Source organism: Chrysochloris asiatica, unplaced genomic scaffold, assembly GCF_000296735.1.
Source record: "Chrysochloris asiatica unplaced genomic scaffold, ChrAsi1.0 scaffold00061, whole genome shotgun sequence".
Lineage (NCBI taxonomy): Eukaryota > Metazoa > Chordata > Mammalia > Afrosoricida > Chrysochloridae > Chrysochloris > Chrysochloris asiatica.
In genome coordinates this window covers 1,797,059-1,820,096 of record NW_006408579.1, presented here as the reverse complement: position 1 = coordinate 1,820,096, position 23,038 = coordinate 1,797,059, and the positions used below count along the sequence as shown (strand labels likewise).

The 23,038-nt window shown below is 42.6% G+C and overlaps 1 protein-coding gene across 1 annotated transcript; it reads right to left on the bottom strand.

Annotated features, from left to right (window-relative positions):
• Positions 1-4,561: 4,561 nt before the first annotated feature.
• FSTL1 (follistatin-like 1) lies at positions 4,562-22,341 on the bottom strand. Its single transcript, XM_006864143.1, has 10 exons — positions 22,271-22,341; positions 22,189-22,190; positions 19,983-20,036; positions 19,078-19,110; positions 17,378-17,508; positions 12,518-12,636; positions 10,800-10,912; positions 10,356-10,466; positions 7,398-7,474; positions 4,562-4,606 (listed from the first exon to the last, which is right to left on the bottom strand). The coding sequence occupies exons 1-10, from the start codon at positions 22,339-22,341 to the stop codon at positions 4,562-4,564; spliced, it is 756 nt and encodes a 251-aa protein (XP_006864205.1).
• Between the last annotated feature and the right edge of the window lie 697 nt (positions 22,342-23,038).

Genomic DNA, 23,038 nt, shown 5'->3' with positions numbered 1-23,038 from the left:
GTTTTACTGACTATGCAAAAGCAGTCAACTTTTTGGATCATTACTTACGGATATCATTGTGAAGAAAAGGAATTACAAAACACTTACCACCTGTGTTCAGGTGGAACCTGTACATATATAAAGAGACAGTCGTTCAAACCCAACAAGGGAATACTGAGGAGTTTAAAATCAGGAAAGGTGTGTATCAGGGTGGTATCCTTTCACCATATTTATTTAACCTGTATGTTGAGTAAATAATCCAAGAAGCTGAACTATATGAAGAATGTGGCAACAAGTTTGTGTGAAGGCTCATTAACAACCAGCAGTATGCAAATGATACAACCTTACTTGCTGAGAGGGAAGATGACTGGAAGCACTTACTGAGGAAGATCAAAGACTACATCCTTCAGTATGCATTACAATTCAAAGTAAAGAAAACAAAAATCCTCACAAATAGACCATATTAAGTGGAGAAAAGATTGAAGTTGTCAAGATTATATTTTACTTAGATCCACAATCAACACTTGTGGAAGCAGCAAGTTAAGAAATCAAATGGCATAATATACTGGACAAGTCTGCTACAAAGGACCTCTTTTAAGTGTTAAAACACAAAGATGTAGATTTGGACGAAAGTGCACCCGACTCAAGCTGTGGTATTTTCAATTGCTTCATATCCATGTGAAAGCTGGACAATGAACAAGGAAGACCAGAGAATTGACACATTTGAGTTATGGTGTTGGAAAGGACTTCCAGAAAGACAAACAAATCGGTTGGAAGAAGTACAGCTAAAATGCTCATTAGAAGCAAGGATGGTAAGGCTTTGCCTTATACAATTTGTACATGTTATTAGTAGGGACCAGTCCAAAAATCAGAAGGGCGGCAAAAGAGAGGAAGACTGCCAATGACTTTCATAATTGGTTCAAACATAGTAATTTTGAGGAGGGTACAGAAAAAGCAGTGTTTTTCTGTTGTAATAGAATCGCTGTGAGTTGGAACAGACTCAAAGGCACCTAACAACAACAAGTGTAAAGTGTTTTTTAGAAGCAAGGTTAGGGGCAGAGACTACCTGATACCTTTGAAAACGGAAAATTGGAAAAGCAGCCTTGATCATATCTCCAAGATGAAGTAGAATTAAATTTCGACCAATCAACATTGATCCCATCTGGAAATGTTTATCCCAATGGTATATGTATGTATTCAGTAAGAGCCATTAAGATTACCCAATCTGTGTCTGAGAATGATCCACGTTTCCTGGGCCACCATCTCAGGTCTGCCAGCAGCTAACAACACTGGGTTTCATTCCAGTCCCATAAAACCCATGGGGTGTCATTTGGTTATTTAATCTTGTCCCAGAATAGGAAGACTCCATTGCTTTTCATCACCTCCTACCTCAAACCCACCATCTGTGACCATTTGTTTTCTTTTTAAAATTGCTTTATCAGCTCCTAAGTAAACTTTCCCTCACAACTACAATCCCAAGCTTTTAGGAAACACTTCAGGAACCTAAAAAGCAAAAACAACAAACCAAACTAGTTGCTGTCTAGTTAATTCCAACTCATGACAACGCCTGTGTTTCAGAGAACTGTGCTTTGAAGGGTATTTAATGGTTGTCACTTTTTGGATGTAGATGAGCAGCAGGCCTTTATGCTGAGGTGCTTCTGGTGGACTTTGCCATACAAACCTTTCAGTTATTAGTTGAGTGCTTAAACATTTGTGCTCCTCAGGCTGTCTCTCAATCCTCCTTCAAGGCTCCTGAAACCCAAAGGGTAAAGGGTCTCACACACAACCTTGTTTTTGGCTGATTGTTCTTGTTAAAACAAGGTTTCACTTATCCCAAGAAGGAGGAAATCACAGGAATGTCTCCCTCTGGACCAATAACCAGAACTAGAAAATTTATTTATCATATCTAAAGGTTAATCCACTGCTACCTGTCCTTACATACTACTCTATTCAGCTTTAATTAGGGAAAGGAAAACAATAAAGCTATTACTTTCATTTCTTTATTTACCAATAGTATCCAAAAAAACCAGGAATTATAAAAACAAGTTAAATGCAATATGGAAGCCTACTAAATACAAATACATTTCACAAACACAGAGGCAACAGTAACCTTTTCAAATTATTTCTTGAAATTTTGACTATTTAAAAAAAAAGGAAAGATGTTCAGAGCTTGGTCCACATGGATGTATTAGCAGGTGGAGGAGTCCTGCTTTCTCAAAACAGTAATGGTATCCAGAGTCATGACCTGTGGGACGGTTTCCATGGACACTGGGTTTTAACAGATGCTGTTACGTTTATCAAACCACATGCATACACAGAGAAAGCCCCAGGAAGCTTGCAGTCTAAGCCCTGTGCTTTTAGAGGGCAGAAGGAACTAAGCCTAATTTAATCCTGTTTGTTTGCTCCATGCAAAGCTCAAATGCAAGACTCCCCAAACCAGGCTATTCGGCAGCTTTCCATGAATAGCCCTCTGATTATGTGATTCTCCAGTGCAGACACCAGCTGCCCTATTTACATAGAAACAGCAGAGCTCCGGAGGAATGTAGATTTGCTTTTGAGAATTCAGTGTTGCTGAGTGGGATAGTCTTGGATGGCAACTACAGTCCTAAATGGGATTGGTGAAGAGGCAGTCTGGCTCCTGCTTTATACAAATTGGTATTCCTGACCTTCTCTCCCATAGTCTAAAGACTTTTTTATTATTAAGGTGTACGCCACTGTGAGCTCTCTGAGGCCCTTGGACAGGGAAGCACATTTTGGATTGCACAAGTGGGGTTGGAAGAGACCTTTTAAATGGGATGATACATAAAAGCTCAGGATTCTAAAGAGTGGGATGTCCTTTCAAAGGAGAACAAGAAGGAATTCCAGTTTAGGCAGAACAGTGTCTCACTGTTGTCTGTGCATTACAACTGAAATACTTTCCCTCTGGAATCTGCTGTAACAAATTTTCAATTCTTGTTATTTCAAATGCATCTTAATAGCAGCCAGAAGATGTAGGGTTGACATCTTGCCTTATCAGTTTGAAGATTTAATTTCCTTTTTTCCCCTCTTGAAGAAACCCGAAGCCATTACTGGTCCTCATCTCTAAAGGGAAAGCTACTGCTGTTTCCACAATGAGGTTCAACATGAAATGCAGAAGAGAAGACTCAAGGGGGGGTGGTTCTCTTTCCCATTCACTTCCTGTCCAGGCATTATCCATGAGGTTTCTACATCACGGCACAACCTATGGTTCTAATGGACCCAGATCAAATTTGGTCACCTTGTTTTGGACTGACTGTTCTTGTTAGAACAGGTTTCGTTTATCCCAAGGAGAAGTGGGGAATCATAGGAATCTGGTTCCCTCTGGACCAATGACCAGACCAGGGAATTTATTCATTTATCAAATCTAAAGGTTAATCTACTTCTGCTTACTCACTGAGGAAAATGAGGCTCAGAAATGGGAAAAGTTGGGGCCAAAGGTCACTCTCCTACTTAATTGGTGGACCAGTTAGCATATTGGTAGGCTGGAATACCCTATGGCCTACATAGCTGCACATATTTCTCATTTCCAGCCTTAGGAATTGAATTGCACTGAAATTCTCAGAATAAATGAAAACCCTTAATAAGCCTTTTGGACCTTGAAAGCTTTGTATGAAGATGTGTCTTCTTCACCTGGCTTCTGACTAGGCATTTCTCGGACAGACTGCTGAACCACTAGAAGCCAGAGAAGCAAGCCCTGGGCTGTTGCTAGTCTGTGACAAGATGGGAGGAGTTTGGGTGATGGGGAACTCTGCCCAAGGAGCACAAAACACGGAAGAACCCCCAAAGTCTCCCACCTCTGACAAGGTAGGACTATCGACAGAAAAAAAAAAAAGTTTCATTTCTATTCAAGAAAACATGAAAATAATAATAATATAATGATAATAACTGAAAAATGAAGTCAAGTGCCCCCAAAAAAAGTGTTTTACAGAAAAAAATAGCACCTTTGGTAAAAAGTACTTTTAGAAATTTGGTTAGGTCTCTAAAGAGACTGAAGTAGGTAAGTATCTGCAACGTTCAGGTGCACCCTCTCAGAAGTTCTAAATCTGAGACACAGCTGGATGGATATGGAGTTAGAGGAAGTAGCTGGGATTGTGAGGAGAAGCAGGTGCAGGCATTCTGTCATGCTGAGGACAATGGGAAATGGCCAGAAACAGAATGCGTTCTTCTCCATTGACCTTCCCAAACCCCTCTTCCAGGGACAGCCTGATAAGGTCTCTTTGGTATTGCCTGTCCTCCTGTGGTGGACTCAGAAGGGCTTCTGATCTGGGTCTGCTCCTTTCCTAATCCTGATGCAGTCTCCTTACTTGCCTCCAGCCCCCGAGCACCATTTACAGAGTTTCTTTCAAAGCACTGTGAGAGATGAAGGTTATATGGCTCTTTCCCTCTCTGTCAGCCACCCCCATTTCCTTTATTGCAAAACAAAATAAACAAAATAAAACTCATTGCTATACAAGCAAATACTGGTGATTTGGCAATCGTAGCAGACACTTGCGTATATTGGACTCAGCGCTGAAGTAGAAGGGAAGGTGGCTTGCTCCAGACACCGTTCCCAGATTCCTCCTCATTAGATCTCTTTGGTGCTCATTTTCTTGGTCTTTTCAGCTGTTTCCTTTAAGAAATAGAAGAAAATAATTATAAAAAATGGAAAACCTCTTTTGCCTGTATCTAACATTCAAGACTATCTATAGTATTGACAGATATCTGCTTATCATGCTGAATTTTAATTGCTTTCTTATCGTCTTTCCATGGAGAATGAACGACTTGAGGGCAAAGACTATGACTCCCCCATATTCAGCACAGTTCTTGGAATATAAGAAGGGCTTTCTGAATTAAGACATGGCTCCATTTGAATACCTATAAAATATGTAAATCAGACATTACATCCCTATTTTAAGGATAAAGAAAAAGATAGTCACTGGAAGTTGTTGAAAGATGTTTTGAACCCAACTTTTCTAGGTGACCTTGGACATATCTATACCTCAATGTTGTCAGCTATAAAATGAGGATAACAGCACCAACTATGTCTATCAAGTATATTTCTCCAAAGAAGATACATATAAATGTCCAATAAACACACAAAAGGCTGGTCAACATCATAAATCACTTGTTGTTAAGTGCTACTGAGTTGGTTCTGACTCATAGTGAGCCTGTATACGTTTTCTAAGGAGCAGTTGGTGGGTTGGAACCACCGACCTTGCGGTTAGCTTTCCACTGCTTGCCCTACTATGCCACACCCACGAGGATGGCTAAACTAGAAAATACGGAAAAAAACAAATGGTGGCAAAGATGTGGAGGAGTTGTAACCCTAATACATTGCTGGTGGGGATGTACAATAGTGTAACCCCTTTGGAAAATAATCTGGCAGCTCCTCAAGAAGCAAAATACAGTTACCACGACTCAGAAATTCCATTCTAGGTAAATGCCCAAGAGAACTGAAAATATATGTCCACAGAAAAACTTGAACAGGAATATTCATAGCAGCATTATTCATAACAGTCAAAAGGTAGGAACAACATAAATATCTATCAAATGGTGAATGCATAAGTAAGATATGGTATATAATAGTAATACAATGGATTGTTCAGTCATGAATAAATTCATGTTACTGATTCATGCTACACAATGAACTCTGAAAACATTGGTAAGTGGAAGGAGCCCGACAAGAGGCCACATTTTTTCCATTTATTTAACATGCCAAGAACAGGCAAATCTGTAGAGTCAGAAAGTAGATTAGTGGTTGCAAGAGGCTTGGGGAAAGGGAATGGAATTGCTAATGGACCTGGGGTTTCCTTCGGTGAAAATATTTTGGAATTAGATTGTGTATACAAATAGATGAATATTATGTGAATTACATACTAATAAAAGAAACTACATAGGGAAAAAAACAAACTCCATCAGTGCCTGGCAAGTAGCAGTTATTGCTGCTGCACTACCCAGAATCCCCTTGCCCTGGCATGGCTTCTTCCTGTCAGCACCTGCACCTCTTTGCCTGAGCGCTTTGTTTGGCTGCCAGCGAATGGCTCATGCTGGCAGGTCAGAAATGCCAGGGAATTAAGGCTTTCTGGTTGCAGCCCTCCTGGCTGATGCAAGTTCTTGTATATATTCTCTGGCTTCTTTCCCTGAGGCACAATAACCCTTTCCCCAGAGTTCCCCAAGAGGATCAGGTTCCACTTGTCCACAGAGTTCATATTCTTCATTGCATTTTTCCCTTGCTGGGTTCATTTCTCAGCTCCCCTTCTGGTGTTTCTTGGGATTGCCTCCCAAATAAATGATCTGTGCATGAGACCTCAGCTCAGGCATTCTTCTGAGGGAACTCACATACAAGAGAGACACTTTAAAATGTTAGCTATTAAAATCTACTCTCTGCTGTCTACGTTTATACTTTCTCTACCCTAACTGAAAGAGATTCCAACTAAGTGTTTTTTTCTTTTAGGGGGCTATACTTACTCATCAAGAGACTCAAGACTGTTGAAATATGAGAAGAAAAAAAAAAGATTAGCAGCTTCCTCTTCTGTTTACAAAACAGATATGAAGTCTCCACATTTTCAGTGACAAAATGTATATGAGCAATTGTTATTACTAGTTCTTTATACTCATTATCAGATTTCATTTCTAATAGTTTAGCAGTTCTTGTGACCACTATATTCCTGATAAATTTATATATGTCAGAGGGAATGCTTGTATTACTATCCGGTCTATATATAAGAGGTCAACAGACAGTATCTATTTTTAAAACTACAAGGTAAGTCTAGAACAATGGATGCAGGAGCCAAACATTTCCATATTCTTTCTAGGTGCTTAGCAAAATACCTCAGTGGATCACTAAGGACTTTATCACCTCTCAAAATGAATGATATAGAACTGAACAGAATTCTAATTTATTATTATCTTACAAACATCTCTAGGAAGGAACTTCTTAGCTCCCAGTGTTTGTCAATCCCTGGTTGTGTTTTGAAGTCAGTGTGGCATGAAACTTCAATCCTTTTTGCTGCAGTCTAAGCTCAATGAGTGCAGACTATGTCCCAGGCCCTGTAATAGATACAGGAATGAGCTAGTCACAGGACCTGCCCTCAAGGAGCTGCCAGTCTTTGTGCCTGGGCACTTGTCAAGACAAGAAACAGTAGCACTTCTTTAGATATTCTCATCTGCAAACCACCTTCTAGCTGATTTTTACTAAAGCAGGAACTCACCAAGTTGTAACCTACATTTGCTGGAACATAGGCCCTTTAAGAATTTCATCAGTGAATTACCATGTGCCATGGTTTAACACAGATGATGTGATAGTATTATGCATGCCCTAAGTGTGTCTCCTTGGTTTCCTGGGCACCAGGAGGTTCTTGAGTGGTAGAGAGCCTGGTAGCAGCAGGGACTTCCAAACCAGCATGAAGACTGCCCCTCACCTGGTGCTTTTGGAGCTCCTGGGCGTATTTGGTCATTCCCTCCTCTGTGTGGGTCTGGGATCCTTTCTGATTCTTTCCTGCAAAAGAAGCAAGGCTCAAAACAATGCTAGCTCGGGGAATCCAGTTATAGATTCCCACCAACATTTATCTTTTAAGTTCTCAGTGTGATCTCTCATTTAAGTTATAAGAGAGTCGAAGTAACCTCATTTCTCAGAATATGTAAGCATGAAGTACCCAGTGCTGCCGACACTTCCAAGGTAACACACAGTAGACAAAACTATCTCCTTCCACTCCCCACCCCACACCCACTCTTCTCTGGCCTCCATCCGGAGCAACTCCATGAAGTGTTCCCAGTACATCCATGCCAGAGGCTACAGCTAGCCAAGCAGAAAAAGCTACAGTGTAAACCTGGATCCTGACTCAGGAAATTCCTCTGGGGTAGTGATTCTCAAAAATGTACAGGGTCTCACAATTTCCTGTAGCATGTTTTAAAAACACAATTGCCTAGATTCTGAGTTAACTGATGTGAGGTGGTGTCTGGGCACCAGGGCTTTTAAAAGGCTTTCTAGGTGATTCTAAGGGAGTATGGTGATACTGTAGGATAAGTACTGGACTGCTATCCATAAAGTTGGCTGTTTGAGCCCACCAGCCACTCCATGGGAGAAAGATGAGGCTTTCTGCTCTAGTAAAGATTTACACCTTAGAAACCTGATACAGGGTTGCTTTGCTATGAGTCAGAATGGATTAGATGGCACAACAGGTGACTCTGAGTAGGGTTATTGACCACTGCATTTCCCTAACTTGTACAGTGATTAAAAACAACAACAACAACAAACCCACATAGTGGTGTTGTTTTGTTAAGTGCCTTCAACTAGGTTCCAACTCATAGTGACACTGTTTAGGGTTCCTAGGAGTGGGTGGTGAGTCTGAACTACCAACCTTGTGGTTCAAGCTGACCTTATGGTTGAACGCTTATCCTTCAGCGCCACACTATAGACATCTTAAAAATACAGGCCCCCAAGCTAATTTTTTGCAGCTTGTAATTCAGTTTACAGGTTTGGGATGGAGCCCAGAAACTTGTATGTTGATCAAGGATAATGTCTATTGTTAAGAGAGGACATGCCTTCCTGAAATGGGCATCAATCTGCCCCTCACAAGCACCTTCCAGTGGCTCTGGCACCATCTGGCTTCACATCTTGATTCCCTTCTATTTGCCTCATTTGGATTTGTGATCTAAGATCACACTACTAATTTTTCAGCACTGACCTGAATATCCCTTGGAGTCATACCTCTCAACTTCCTTTCTGATCCATGGCTTGTACATCAAGACCTGTCAGGTCCCTGAGGCAGGGGCCACCATCTGGATTCTTCTTTATACCCATTTAGTGCTCTGAACCTGGGCCACCTAAAGCAGTCTAGGCCCGTGTGACTGTGGAGAAGGTCATTGCCCCATGGAAGTGATTATTTGGCTTTGTCTGAAGCATGTGAAGGGGTTTATTATCCATGTGATCATGATTAAAGCTCTAAACCAGCAGCATGCTAACTACCTTTGTCTTGGAAATGGAAGGGAGCTTTACATAGTCAGAACAGGAGAAATTAGGTGTGGAGAGATACTGGAGGGTGTTTTGGGGAGGCACCAAGGACTCTGACAGCAAAGGGTATAGGAAGCTTCCAGGTTGAGGCAGGCTGGGCCAGTGTTTTGAGATGCTCTGTGATGGCTTCAGTAGCTGATGTGTGCTTGGTCTGGGTTTTCTGGAGTGGTTTTGACTTCTGACAGTTTCTAGTGTCTAAATGACCTCTTTCTGTTCCTTCACTTGTTTCTGGAGTTAGGTTGGCCTCCTTCCCCCCATGTTAACAACAGTCATGGTCCTGGGCTAGGATCAGGTTCCACTTATACGGCGGGTGTTTCCAGGGCTCTCTGCCTAGAAGACCCTCTTCCTGGGTTCCAGACTTCTGTCTCAACTTATCATCTTACCCAACCTTCTTGAACATGATCCTTCTCTTTCTTGCCTCAAATTAACTCTTTAAATATAATCTTAAGTTTACTCCATTGGTGTAAATTTTGGGCCTGGTTCCTTTCAACTGACATCTTCAATGTGACCCTCTATTTTGGACCTGACTTTAACACCTTTCTCTTTCTTGCTTCCAATCAGAATGGTTCCTGACTCTTTGATGGAGACTGCTTTGATTCAAGAGTTCCTCAACCTCTTTGGAATCATTATAGTCCTAAGAGCCTGCTGGAACACCAAAGGCTTCAATCTACCCTTCAGCCTCTGTATGGGATTCCCTCTGACATTTCTATCTCTCCAATCACCTCTACCCATGTCTTGACTTTCTCTAATTTTATTGTTATTGTTAAGTGCCATCGAGTCAGTTCCAACTCATAGTGACCCTGTATAAGGTTTCTGAGGAGCATCTGGTGGGTTTGAACCATGGACCTTGACATTAGCATTTCAGTGCCTAACCTACACTATGCCACACCAGGACTCTATTTTTAGGATTATCCAATTCTGTTAGTTGAAAGAGAATTTAAGAACATTTTCCCTTTCTCTGCTGGGTATGGCCAAGAGTTGTCATTTTGTCTGCCAACTACCCGAGTCTTCTTAAGTTGTCACAATAATTATGTGAGGTAACATGAAAAATGCTTAGAAGAGTGCCTGGCAGAGTTAACACTAAATAACGATTTAAGTCTCTAATCAAGCTTTACTCTTACCCTGAGTCTAGGTCTTCTTTCACGCCAAGCCTCTGGAGTTTTTAAACTTAAAGAAGCTTCTAGGTTAAGTGCTTTGCCCCTAGGGCTGCCTATTGGGAGTGTCATCATTACAAGTCTGTGCTGTCTCCCAGCCACTGCAGATTCTGCATTATCCCCACCCTGGCTTCCCTCATGGTGATTTCATGGAGGAAGCTCTCTCTCCCTGCTATTCTTTCCCTCTGTCCAAGGCCTAGGGCATAGCTCACCATCACAGGTCATGGCCGTGCACACCCAGTTCCCACAGGCACAAACACAGCGGTTACAGTCCACCTCAGTCTCAGCTCCATCTGCGTATGTCTCATCCTCCAGGGCACACTCTGTTGGAATAAGAAAGAAAGGAGAAATAGTTTTAGTTGTGAAAGTAAGACAAGGCAACTGGGTTGCAATCTGAGTACCTTATCCTATTCTCAGACAAGACCTGCCTATCCCTCAGAGATGCTGTATCTGAGCAAACATCACCATCAACACAAAGATTTATGGACTCTAGGATCACTGTGGAAACAAGGGGCTGGGGTCCAGTTTAGAATCTTAGAAGGGGATTTACCCAGTAAATTCTGAAAAACTCTACCAATCCTCTCTATTATGACTCTCAAATGTCCCCATCCCTTATAATTCCCTGTATTTCTTAGGTTAAGGTGAGGGAAACATACTCTTCTCTGGAGGGTTGAAAGATGGGTTGAGGCACTTAAGGAACTCTTGGAAGCTGAGTTTCCAGTCAGCATTTTCATCAGATAGTTCAATGAGAGCATCAACACAAAGTCCTCTGAAATGAAATAGAAATGTGTCAGTAAGATCTCAGCTTCATTCATGAGCCAAAGGAATTCAACATCAGGAAGTACTTGCTGTACACCTGGGACCTCTGCAGGAAGTCAAATCAAAAAGCTTCCTTCTACACGGACCTCCCACCACCATTATCATCTTGACAGCCAACCTTCAGCTCATTATACTATATGTTGGATCGATCACTCAAAACTGTTCAAACGTTCCTCCCAGGTCAACTACTGCTTCCTGGATGAATTTTGACACCTTGATTGACAAATATTTTCACTACCTGCAAACCTTTCGCAGATAATTGCCTTTCTTCATGGCAAAAGTGTCAAGTAGTAAAATCAAAACAGGAGATATATGAAAGGTTTGCAAGAAAAAGTACAGGATTTGAAGGAATAGTTCAAACAAGAGTCAACATTACTGCTCCAAAAGGCGGATGAAGAAATCTCGCAGAAAAGTTTTATAGAACACCAGCTACATCACTTTCTACTCAGCCTGGGTTTGAGCCCTGGGTCCATTACTTACTACCCATATGGCCTTGAGCTGGTTTTTCATCTTTCTGAACCTGTTTCCTCACCTCTTAAATGAGGACAAGGAGCCCTCCTTCACTGGGTTATATTGTGATTCAAACATAGCAATTGTAAAAAAAAAAAAAAAAAATCCTCACATTTCAGTTATTTTAAGCTCTAAATAAGGATTTGCAGATCTGAAACTTTATGATCATGGGCTTTATTAAGAGAGAATCCTTTGGTTGGATGATTTGAAATAAAAACGAAAATGCTTGTATGACTTGAAAAATGTAACCAATGTTACTGACGTGTACAAGTAGAAATTGACTAAATGTTTTGTATCTTCAGGTCTCCAATTTGCTATAATTAAAAAAAAGAAAAGAATCTTTGTAGAAGGTGGCCTTTGTGCTTTGTGTTACTTTTGAACAAAAGTGGTGCTTTTCCTATTATTCTTACTCATGTGCTTGAACCACACCACTTGGAATAACACCAGGAAAAGCGAGAGACATACTCATATTCATAACAATTAGGGATCTCTTTCTGAAATAGCATTGATTACCTTAAAATCAGAACTAAAGCTAAATTAGACCTATAGTTAAATAGCATATTAATATAATTTCTTCAGAAAAAAAAATTCTAAAAGTTTACCCATAATACTCAGGAACTTATTTACCTTTACTCTATTGTGACGTGGAATCCTGGTGTGACGTTGTAGGATAAGCACTCGATGCAAGTTTGGTTTGAACTGCAAGGTTGGTGGTTCAAACACAACAGCTGCTTCCTGGAAATCCTATACAGGACTGCTATGAGTTGGAACCCACTCAACGGCACTTAACAACAACTGTGACCTTGTTCATTTGTTTTAAAATTACATTATTTCTATTCCTGGCAAGACTTGGGCAAAACCAATCACTATTTCATTATATATTAATATTGAATATATTAGTCTAAATGAGAAAAAAAAGAATCAGACAGAATTCTTATTTTGTTTTTCACTTCACATTGGCACTGATGGCTTTTCCATGGATTTACCGGGTTCAGATCTGGCCTTCTCCTTGTTGGTCACTCCCTAACTCTCTGGCTCCACTCACCTAAGCAGTTTGTTGTTCTCCTGGTCTGCATACGTGGTAATGTTGATGGCGGTTTCATTCTGCTCCACAAATTTCAGGAATTCGTTGGAATCCAAGCGAGAATCACCATTATCAAAGTTCTGGAAAGGGAGTGAAGAGAGGTTTCTGGTTCAGAGTTTTATAGGACCCCAGCTCCACCACTCCCACCTCAGCCATTTCTAGTTCACCACGTTCTTGTCAGATTCCAATCTTGCCCTGTTCTGCCCTGACCTGAGAGAACTATAGCAACACAGGCTCGATTCTCTGAGGCATCGGACAAAGTGTTTGTGCCCAAGGTGGGAACAAAAGTGCTTTGTAAGGACCACTGAGGTCCTTTCAAATCCCGACCCTGTCTAGGAGGACAGTCTTCAAAGGAGTGTGAGCTGTCCACATAGCCTAAGGTACCCAATACAATCCTACTGACATTTTCTACTTTACCTCTGGAATCTGACCAGCCATCACACCATGTTTGCAAACTCTGATGCTGAAATAATGGTTATGGGGGTGGTGGTGTGCTGAAGAGTCAATTCTGATTCAGCAACCTTGTGTAGGGTTTTCAAGGCTGTAAATCTTTACAGGAGCAGAAAGCCTCATCTTTCTCTCTTGAACTCGAGCTGCTGACTTTGTGGTTTGTAGCCTAATGCATAACTCACTATAGTACGAGGGCTCCAAGGAGCTCTGGTAGCGTAGTGGTTATGAATTGGGCTGCGAACCGCAAGGTCAGCAGTTCAAAACTACCAGCTGCTCCGCGGGAGAAAGATGAGGGTTTTTGCTCCCATAAAGATTTACAGCCTCGGAAACCCTCTACAGAGTCACTATGAATCAGAACCAACTCCATGGCACATAACAACAACCAGGGCTCCTCCATAGCAGAGTCTAAAGCTGTGAACCAGAATCTCTATGTTGCAGCCCAAGGTGTACATTCCTAATAAGCTCTTCGGGAAAAGGATGCAGGTGATCTTCAGAGCTCACTTTGTGAATCCTGGCATCATTTCTTGCTGCTTGGCTTCTAACCTCTGTTTTGCTCTCAGTGCTTCAGTTTCACACTGTTACCCTAACTGACCACATCACTGAGATGTCATAAGCAAATCCATAACTAGCAGGCGGAGGTTGCAGAGCTCCCACACTATTTTGTTTTGTGCAGATGTGTACACAGGTCCCTGACGACCAGTGCAGGGTGTCCTCGATGCCAAGATGACATCCCATGAATATGAGACGAGGGTATAGCGAGCGCAGGTGTTGATCTCTTTTTGGCAAGATACAAAACTGATACTTTAGCTATGTGGGATGATTCTAGATGTCCATGCCCTATCTGCAGGATGGTGGTATTCATTTCAAGGCTCTGATCAAATTCCAAGTTGGGATACTGCTTGCTACTCTCCTAAACAGACCCAATGGCAGTTCCTTTCCCCTTAAATTCTTTTCCTATACGCTGTCTCATACTGCTGGCCTTGCTGGGAGGGGATCAGCATCCCCATGTCACTTTCACAGTGGCTTCCCAGACAATGCAGGGGCTTCTGGAAACTCAGTTGTCCAGATTTCTAAGTAGCAGCCAAAGATCTACCTATGGATTCTCCCTTTGTGACTATCATGCCTCACTTGTATTCCACTCCCAGGTGGTAAATCTTGCCCTGGCATGTATAATGATGTTGTTGTTAAGTGTTGAGTCGGTTCCGACTCACAGCAATCCTGTACAGGGTTTCCAAGGTTGTAAATCTTTCCCCACGGAGTGGCTGAAACTGCTGATCTTGTGGTTCACAGTCCAGTGATTATCCTACAGAGCCACTGTGCTCCCATATAATGTGAGTATTTATAAAGTACCCCTGTTGGCCTTTGCTTAGTACTGATTTATCATTCTTGTCTGAATTCCTAAGAACAAGTCTCAGATAGTCTTTAACCATCATACACCCACTACAGAAACTTCCCTAAGTGGTCACCTTGTGAGGTTTTGATTTCTTGATTAAATAATGGAGAGTAAATAAATAAATTTGGTCAGGTGCCATTCCTGGGCGCACAAAACTTTCTTAAGTCCAAATATTGCACATGCTGGACAGACCAGAGTGGCCCTTACAGACCCTGACACCAACAGAGCTTGAGGACAGAGTGAATGCAGGGCATGGACAGCCCAGCAATGGCTGGAGGCCCAGTGTCAGAGAGCATCATGGGCAACCTGCCCCTGACATCTATGGTTCAGACAGCTCTCAAAAGGCAATGCTGAGTGAGGCACATGCTGTATACTCAATGCAGCCTCAGGATCTAGGAAAGGCATGGGTTATGGGGAGGTCTCAGCTGCCTGCTTTCTCTTCTCATCAGGGCCCCAAGTCAGATCTACATGTGGGCACACAGGTCTGGTGTTGGCCTCAGACACAGCCTGAAAAACCCAGATGACCTAGCTGCCTATGAGCTCAAGATCTTGGACTATACACCAACCTTATTCATTTGGCCTCTGAACAGCCCACCAGTGACAAAGGCATAGTATATGCCTGTATCTCCCAGTTTTGTATTTGAATTAACACTTGTCATCTATATTATTATCAGGTTGTGGCAAGGTAGAAAGATTCATTTACAGAAATGTTACAAGATTCATTATCATTCTGTCGTTAAAGACTGTTCAGAGGGCATAGGCTGAGCCAGGCTAGGCTCCACTCACATACAACAGCTGGGGCAACAGGGGATGTGATACCAGGTAAAGGGGAAAAGACTGGCTCCAGTTTCAGCTCTGGACACCAGGACTCTGTCACCAGGGGTCACAGTGTGTGTGTGTGATCGACCTGAAAGGCTAGCGTCTTCTCTTACTCATCTTATCATCTGTTCATCTTAGAAACAGTGCCTGAACCACCAGTTGAGGTGAAAGTCAGATTGGCTGTCTCCAGATTCTGATTAGGTTTGTGTTTCAAGTAATTCTGGTATTAAAAACTGACAGCTGGGCCAGACAGTAATTTTCTGGTTTCGAAGCCGTGTTTGTTATTTATCAGCACCAGTAGGCAGCTGTAGTACATGGTGAGAGGGAGTCTTCCTTTGAAGACAGCATCACACAGGGCTCTGATAATCATCAGAGTAGAAAGTTAAACTCCTATTTTTGTCCTGGAAGACACTGCCAGAGTCTGAAGAGCAAGAGAACTGTTTGTCAGTCATGAACAAGCTTTCTTAGTTGGGAGTGAAATGCCCTAGAGAAAAGCTATTTTCTCATGGGGACTTGCAGTTTTCAGATGGGAGCCTATTTAGAGCAAGTTACTGCAGGAGGAGGTGGGGATGTGGGAAAAAGGGAGTGTGGGGAATCCAATCTAATGACACCTGTCAATTATAAAGCCAACAAAGGGCTGTTGCAAACAGTTGCAAGGTCCCCAGTACCCCTAGGAAAGAGTGGCCTGGGTCTCAGGTACACCTGTGCTGTAATCACCGGGGCAAAGTCACTGCTCACCATGGGTAAGGTGTAGGGGCTGCTCACTCAGCTTCTGAAAATCATTTTAAGTTATTTTTTGCTCCTGACTCTCCTGGCTCAGCAATATGGTGCATTTCCTTTGTGTAAGGGGAACTGCCCCCGCCCCTGTTCCCACCAAGGGCTCCGTGGTGTGGCAGCGGTGGAGACAGAAGACACAGCGAATGATTGAGCTCTTCCCTCCACCTAGGTGCATCCAAAACCTTGGATTCCTGAGATGCAATTTCTGCTACAAGGAGGGAAATCTCCATGTAAAAACAGCATAAGCGAAGTCTGAATGGACCCAATATCCTTTTCAGTTCAACCCAGTATTTCTCAGTTTGTGGGGGCCGAACCAGCGTCAGTTAGAAAGAAGAATCCATTAACGAGAGTGGTGCTGGCCATATATGGTGGCCTCAGAGTGACCCTGCCCTGTATCTTCATGTGTTGGGAGTTGCTTTGAGTCCTGGCTGGCTAGGATCAAGGACATCAGGCACTAGAAGACTGTGAGGGAGTATATGTCTACGGATAAGTATCAGAGGGCATCTACCTAGAGATGTGTGCCTTAAGTGAAGGGAGTTTTGAGTTTATGTGGGAATGTAGGTATCTGGGTGTAGCTGTATGTATCTCTGAGGGTGTGGTATGTGTATCTCTGTGTGGGTGGGTGTGTTTCTGTGTGTTCTAAGTATCTCTATGTGGGGGTGCATATCTTGTGTGAAGTATGTGTAACTGTGGAAGTGTGTGTGTGTCTCTGCTTGGCAAGTGAATAAAAGTGTGTAGTGTCTGGTGTTACTTATGCAGTATGTTTGTGTGTGATTTTTTATTTCTGTATATGATGTATATAAATGTGTGTGTGTTCTTATTAATAGGTTGGAGGAGCACCTTTAACTGCTTCTTCCACACAACTATCTTAAACACTGACAGATGTCCACACCATGATGGCTCTACCCACTGCTAAATACTATTTGCTCCTTCATTTTCTTTTTTGAAAGTAGCATATTTTCTACCCTCGATTGGATTAATCTGTCTCTTCAACAAAATATGATGGGGAGCAACAATAACAACGTTCAGGAAGAATCACTGAGTCAGTGAAATGCCAGTCCAATGTCTCTTCTCAGATCGTCATACAGAGAGCTTCCCACTGATTAGCTCTCCAAGCCCACTGTGGGGTTAACTGCCCAGATGGAGCAGTGCATGTGGCTTACAGATCAGAAAGGTCTGTCTCTCTATGATTGCCCTTGGTCAATCTGCTCAGAAGACAACTTTCACAGCTCCGTGAAATGATCTATGATAAGGAAACATTCAGGGACCTCTATGCACATTTGCTATTTCCTCCTGGTCTGGGAAGAGGTGATTAGGCAATGGGAGGAGGAGACCTCCCTTTCTCTACAGCTGCACAGTCTTGAAAACCAACTCAGGTTTACCTTAAAGTACTTGTCTAGGATTTCACTGTAGTTGTTGCCTTTCGAGAACCAGCCATCTGGAATGATCTCGGCTTCCAGCCACTGGATGATGCGACGCCGGAGCTCATCGCGGTTAGACTGGTAGCAAACAACTGCAGGAAAGAGAGGCAGGAGAGCTAAGTGGTGAGGGAAGGACCATGACGTCGTGGAGTAACTGCTACATGGGAAGTCCTGTGCCGGGTGGTAGTTCGGCACTGATCACCATATTCCAGAGAGACAGGATTATCACTCTCATCTGACAGGGGAGTAAACCCAGGGAACAGAATTGGAAGGTATCTACCCCAGGGTTCAAGCCCATGGGTCTATAAAATAACTGATAAAGCTCGAAAAGACTGTTTAACACGGAGAGTACGTAGCTTAGGTGAGGCAAGACTAGATCAGAAACACAAAGGTCATTTTCATGAACTTTAGGAAGCTGGGGTGGAGGGAATCAATAAACAAAGCAGCTGTTTTGGCTTAAACATGAGCTGATATAATACCTGGATAAATGAGATCTTTATAATTCTTTATGTCACTGGATTGATGATTCTCCAGTTATAACTTTTTCCTCTCACCAGTGGGATCTATGAAAAGTTTCTCCCACTTAAAATTTTACATCACCTACAACCAACTTTTATTATCAACAGAAAACAAGGCCAGTAAAGGACCATGTTCAAACCCTGCTCTGGACAGGTTGTAAACTATACTGTAAACAACAGGCTGTGCTGAGAGCTGGAGGCACAGAAAGCAAGGAAAGGAGAGACCTAAGCAGAAAAGAAGTCCTAAAAGACAGCAAAAGCTGGAGTGGGAAAAGGGAAAAGGGCCAGGAGAGTGAAAAGCTGGAGACTCTTCCCTACTCTGCTACTGCCTAGCTGTGTGATTTGGAGAAACTTACTTAACCACTCTGAGCCTCAATTTCTTCATCTCTAAGGTTAATTGTAATAAGATATACACATCATAAGGTTGTGGTGAAGACCTAGAAAAAAAGTATGATGCTAAAGGGGTAACTATAAACCATGAGGAAATGTCAACTTGTACTACGGGGCTTCACCAAATTCATCGAAAAATGGAATGAAATGATAATGAAAGTTTTTCATGAACTTTTTGAAGCCCTTTCATATTAATGGTTGTGGAAGCTGTCTTCCTGATATTTCCAAGAACGCCCTTTCAAGAAGACTTGGGTCCATGTCATCAGCATGTCTCAATGACTTTCCTGTCCTCACAGCACAAGTACCACTCAGCAAAAATGGAAACCACACCCAACATTCTGACTCAATCTGGTGCTTCAGCTGAAAGCACAAGAAAATGCTGGCTTGCAGCTTTTCTGAGCAGTAGGGAAGGAGTGTTCAGTTCAGGGTCACAGGTTCTGACCCACAGAAGATTTTGTAATCACTGGCTGGGATTGTGGAACACAACATTTCCACCATGAAAAGAATCTCCTCTCTATGATTGTTGTTGTTGTTGTTGTTAAGTGCCTTCGAGTCGATTCCGACCCATAGTGACCCTGTACAGGGTTTCCAAGGCTGTAAATCTTTACGGGAGCAGAATGCCTCATCTTTTTCCTGCGGAGTGGCTGGTAGTTTCGAACTGCTGGCCTTAAGGTTCACAGCCCGATTCGTAACCACTACGCTACCAGAGCTCCTTATGATACACATTATTAAAGAAAAAAAAAGGGTACTCACTTGGGCTGGCAGATGGACTTACATGCTTCTTCTCTGTAAGACAAAAGCAGAAGGTTTGTAATGTGAAATGAAGAAAAAGAACTTTTCTGCACATTACTAACATTAAAACTGTCTCTCGTTAAGTGGAGAGGTTGGTAACTTTTTCAGCATTTTATCTTTAGGTGGTCTTCTCTCCTTCTTTAAAAGCATAAGTATGGGGATCTTTTATTTTCTGCTTTGCTTGGCATTCTAAGGGCACCAGGTTTCTCTCCTGGCCCCATACCTCTTCCTGCTATGTTGTGGGGTGGCCAATGGGAGTTAATGAATTCATATGTAGAATCATTATGGACAAGGGAATGGAGGGAGTTCAACAATTGACAAAACCTGTTTCTCCAAGAAAATACAAGTCTGAGAAGGGCTGGGCAAGATGGGTCTTGGTAAGGGGTTGGAGCTAATTAGAAACATTAACATTGTCTGAGTAGGGCAGAGGCCAGAGAGAGACCTGCCTGTGGGCACAGCTGAGTAAAGATTGTCTTAACTAGAAGAACTGTGCCCTAAACATCTCTGACCCTGAACTGCAATCGTTAATATCTCTAATAAACCCCAAGACTGTGAGTATGGTGCCTGAGGTCTGTGTGGCCAGTGGAATGAATTCTTGAAACCAGTTGAGACATAGCAACCAACCCTGTGGGAGGGATGGTTGGGGGTCACTGTTTGCGGAATCTGACTGCTAGAAACCCTGAGCAGACAGCCAAATCATCCAGGACTAATGGAGCAGGTTCAAGAGCATCTCCAAGCAACTGGGTTGTCACCAAGACTCTGGGCCACTGTGGTCCAGAAAGAAAGGCCTCCGGAAAGCCAGGCCACACCCTTCTGCTCCCTGGCTACCCAAGGGTAGGTTGTTGATATGGTGGTGGAAGCCTTACCTTTGCAGGGTCCGTCGTAATCAACCTGGATTTTGGACCCAGTGAGGCAGGCGTCTCGATGCAGCTCACAGTGGTTGAGGTAGGTCTTGCCATTACTACCACACACAGGCCTCTTGTGTGGTTTGCATTGCTGAAATAGACCCACCAGAGGGTGGTCATGCCATGCAGCCATGGATGCCAACACACATGGACATGCACAGAGCCACTTGTGAGGGAACTTCCCCCCAACATAGATGGAGCCTATGTTCCCAGCAGGTCACAGGAAGTCTCATCTCTAGCCATGGGTGACCATACCTCTTTGTTGCTGGAGGCATCCCATAACCTCACATTCCACTACAATCCTCTGTACTGATACAATGCAAGGTCATTTCTTTTACTCTGTGAAGAAATATACCTATCTTACCCTATCACATTTGTAGAGTGGGTATCTAATTTGGAGTCGGGAATCTGAATTCTCTGACACTTTGTAACTTTGGATGTCTTTGGATGATCTAAGATCTCTTAGCATTTTACTGTGGCATAAAACAGCCAGAGCCAAGAGCTGGGAGTGACGAGAGCCTAAAAGACCAAGGAGAGTCTGAAAGGCTGGCCAACACATACATACAGCCCAATTTTTCTGGGGTCTGAGTACAAGGATCTTTGTTTCTCCTGTTCTGTTTAGCATTTGGGGGCCATTCTGCTTTCCTCTTCACCTCACACCTCCTGTTGTGAGGCTAGGGGTAGAGGTGAGGGCATACATGAATCTTTGTGAAACAGTACAAAGAATCACTATGATAAGGGAAATGGAATAAAGTTCATCTGGCATCTGGGTTCTGTCTTGGCAATGTAAAGTGCCAAGGTCCCAGGCAAACCCAGTTTGTTTGGACTTGCTGTTTTTCAAGGGGAGAAGGGATGGTAAACAGTTCAGACCTAACAATAAAGACACTAAAGCAAAGCTGCGCAGATGTAGTAGGGAGTGAAAAGAAATACAGAGCATTGAACTAAAAGGGTTTCCTAGCCCAGTCTCTCCAATTTACAGATAAGAATACCAAAGCCCAGAAAACAGGAAAATAAGGTATTTCCCACAAAGATTTACAGCCTCAAAAAAACCTTATATAGGATCACTATGAGTTGGCATCCATATGACAGTACTTAACAACAATGCAAATGTGTTTACCCAAGATCATTATTGTTTACGGTTTTTAAAAAACAAAGCATGAAACAACCTAAGTGTTCAGCTACAGTTCATTCATATTTCTAAATATGCTGTTGTTGTTAAGGTTGTTGTCGTTAAGTGCCGTCAAGTCGGTTCTGACCCATAGCGACCCTGTACAGGGTTTCCGAGGGTGTAAATCTTTACGGGAGTAGACAGTCTCACAAGGGTGTAAATCTTTACGGGAGTAGAAAGCTCTTCCGCAGAGCAGCTGGTAGTTTCGAACCACTGACCTTAAGGTTTGCAGCCCGATTCGTAACCACTACGCTACCACTAAGGTTAAGTGCCATCAAATTGGTTCTGACTCATAGCAACCCTGTATAGGGTTTCCAAGGTGGGTTTCTGGCGGGTTTGAACTGTCAACCTTGCAGTTAGCAGTCCAGTGCTAATTCTATAGCACAACACCAACACTCCTAAATAGAAGTCAAAGTACTGATCTGGATGCTTGACCATAATATATTGTTGTTGTTGTTAAATGCCATTGAGTCGGTTCCAACCCATAGCGACCCTGTATAGGGTTTCCGAGGAGAAGCTGGTGAGCTTGAACTGCTGACCTTGAAGTTCAAACGGCTTTGCAGTCTGCCGCATTAGCCCACAGTGCCACATGAGGACATTAATGAGTGAAAAATTCAAGTTGTCTGACCTATTGTGACTCCACTTTTATATACAATAGGAGGAACTCCTATATCTGCAGAACAAACAAACAAGTATATAGAGCAATATATATCAAACTTTTCATACTGGTTACCTCACATTACTGAGATTGGAGAATTATTGGGGAAGATCATTAACTTCACCCTTACAAATGGCTATAAACTATTTGACTTACTGAAAGCATGTGCTAATTTTATAATTTAAAAAATCTAAAAAGTTAAACATGTTTTTTAAATAGGAAAAAATAAAATCCAAAACATTTTTGCATTCACATCTGATTTTTGAACCCCCAGAGTAAAATTCGCCATCTTTCAGACAGACTAAGGTGTGTGTTTATAGAGCTGATGAGGTAGTTGGCACTGCTCTGCTGACGGCTGGCTCCAGTCAGGTAGCTACATGTGGTGTCTGCCCTTGCCTTCTCCCTCTGCACTTCAGGGCTCACCTCAATGCAGAGGCAGGTGGGTTCCCCCTTCTCAGTGACAGCACATTCCCGTCCAGCTCCACAAAACACATTGGCACAGATCTTGGATTTGCTCCTTTGTTCTTCCTGAAACATAAAATCATAAAGGAAACTATGTTACTGAGATGAACCCATCACAGGATGAGTCAATGGCGTCAACCATCTTTCAGGCTTGGGCTCTGAGTGTCAGAGCTCATGGTGTTGAAGCGTTTGAAATAGTCAATATCACACTTCCCAGTACTGCTCCAGCCCAAATCCACCTCATTCTGTATCACTAAAATGGTTTCCTGTAGCTTAGGACTTCCTTTCTTGCTCCCTTTCTTCTTAAAATGTTTATTGAGTAGTGCCAACACTACACAAAGGGCAGGGGACATAAAGGCATACATAGTTCCTGTCCTCAAGAAACAACATGACTCTCTAGAGGAACTGGGAGATTAAAGAGATATTTAGAAAGCAAAATGGAAGTGCAATAACAGAAGTAACAGGAGCAGGAGGAGAGGAGGAGGGTGAGAACTAAATGAGACTTTCTGAAAATATGACTTTTAATGGTTGAGCAAGAGTAAGCCAGGCAGACATTTAAACATTTGATAGAAATATGGCAATCTGAAGGACCAAAACCTGAGTGGGGTTCAAGGTTGTATCATCTAAATTGGCAACGAGAGGACAGCTAAAACACTGGAAACATAGACCTGCTATTTTTCATGATGGTCCTATTAAGCCACCTGTCCACATTTGCCTTGTGCTTCAAGA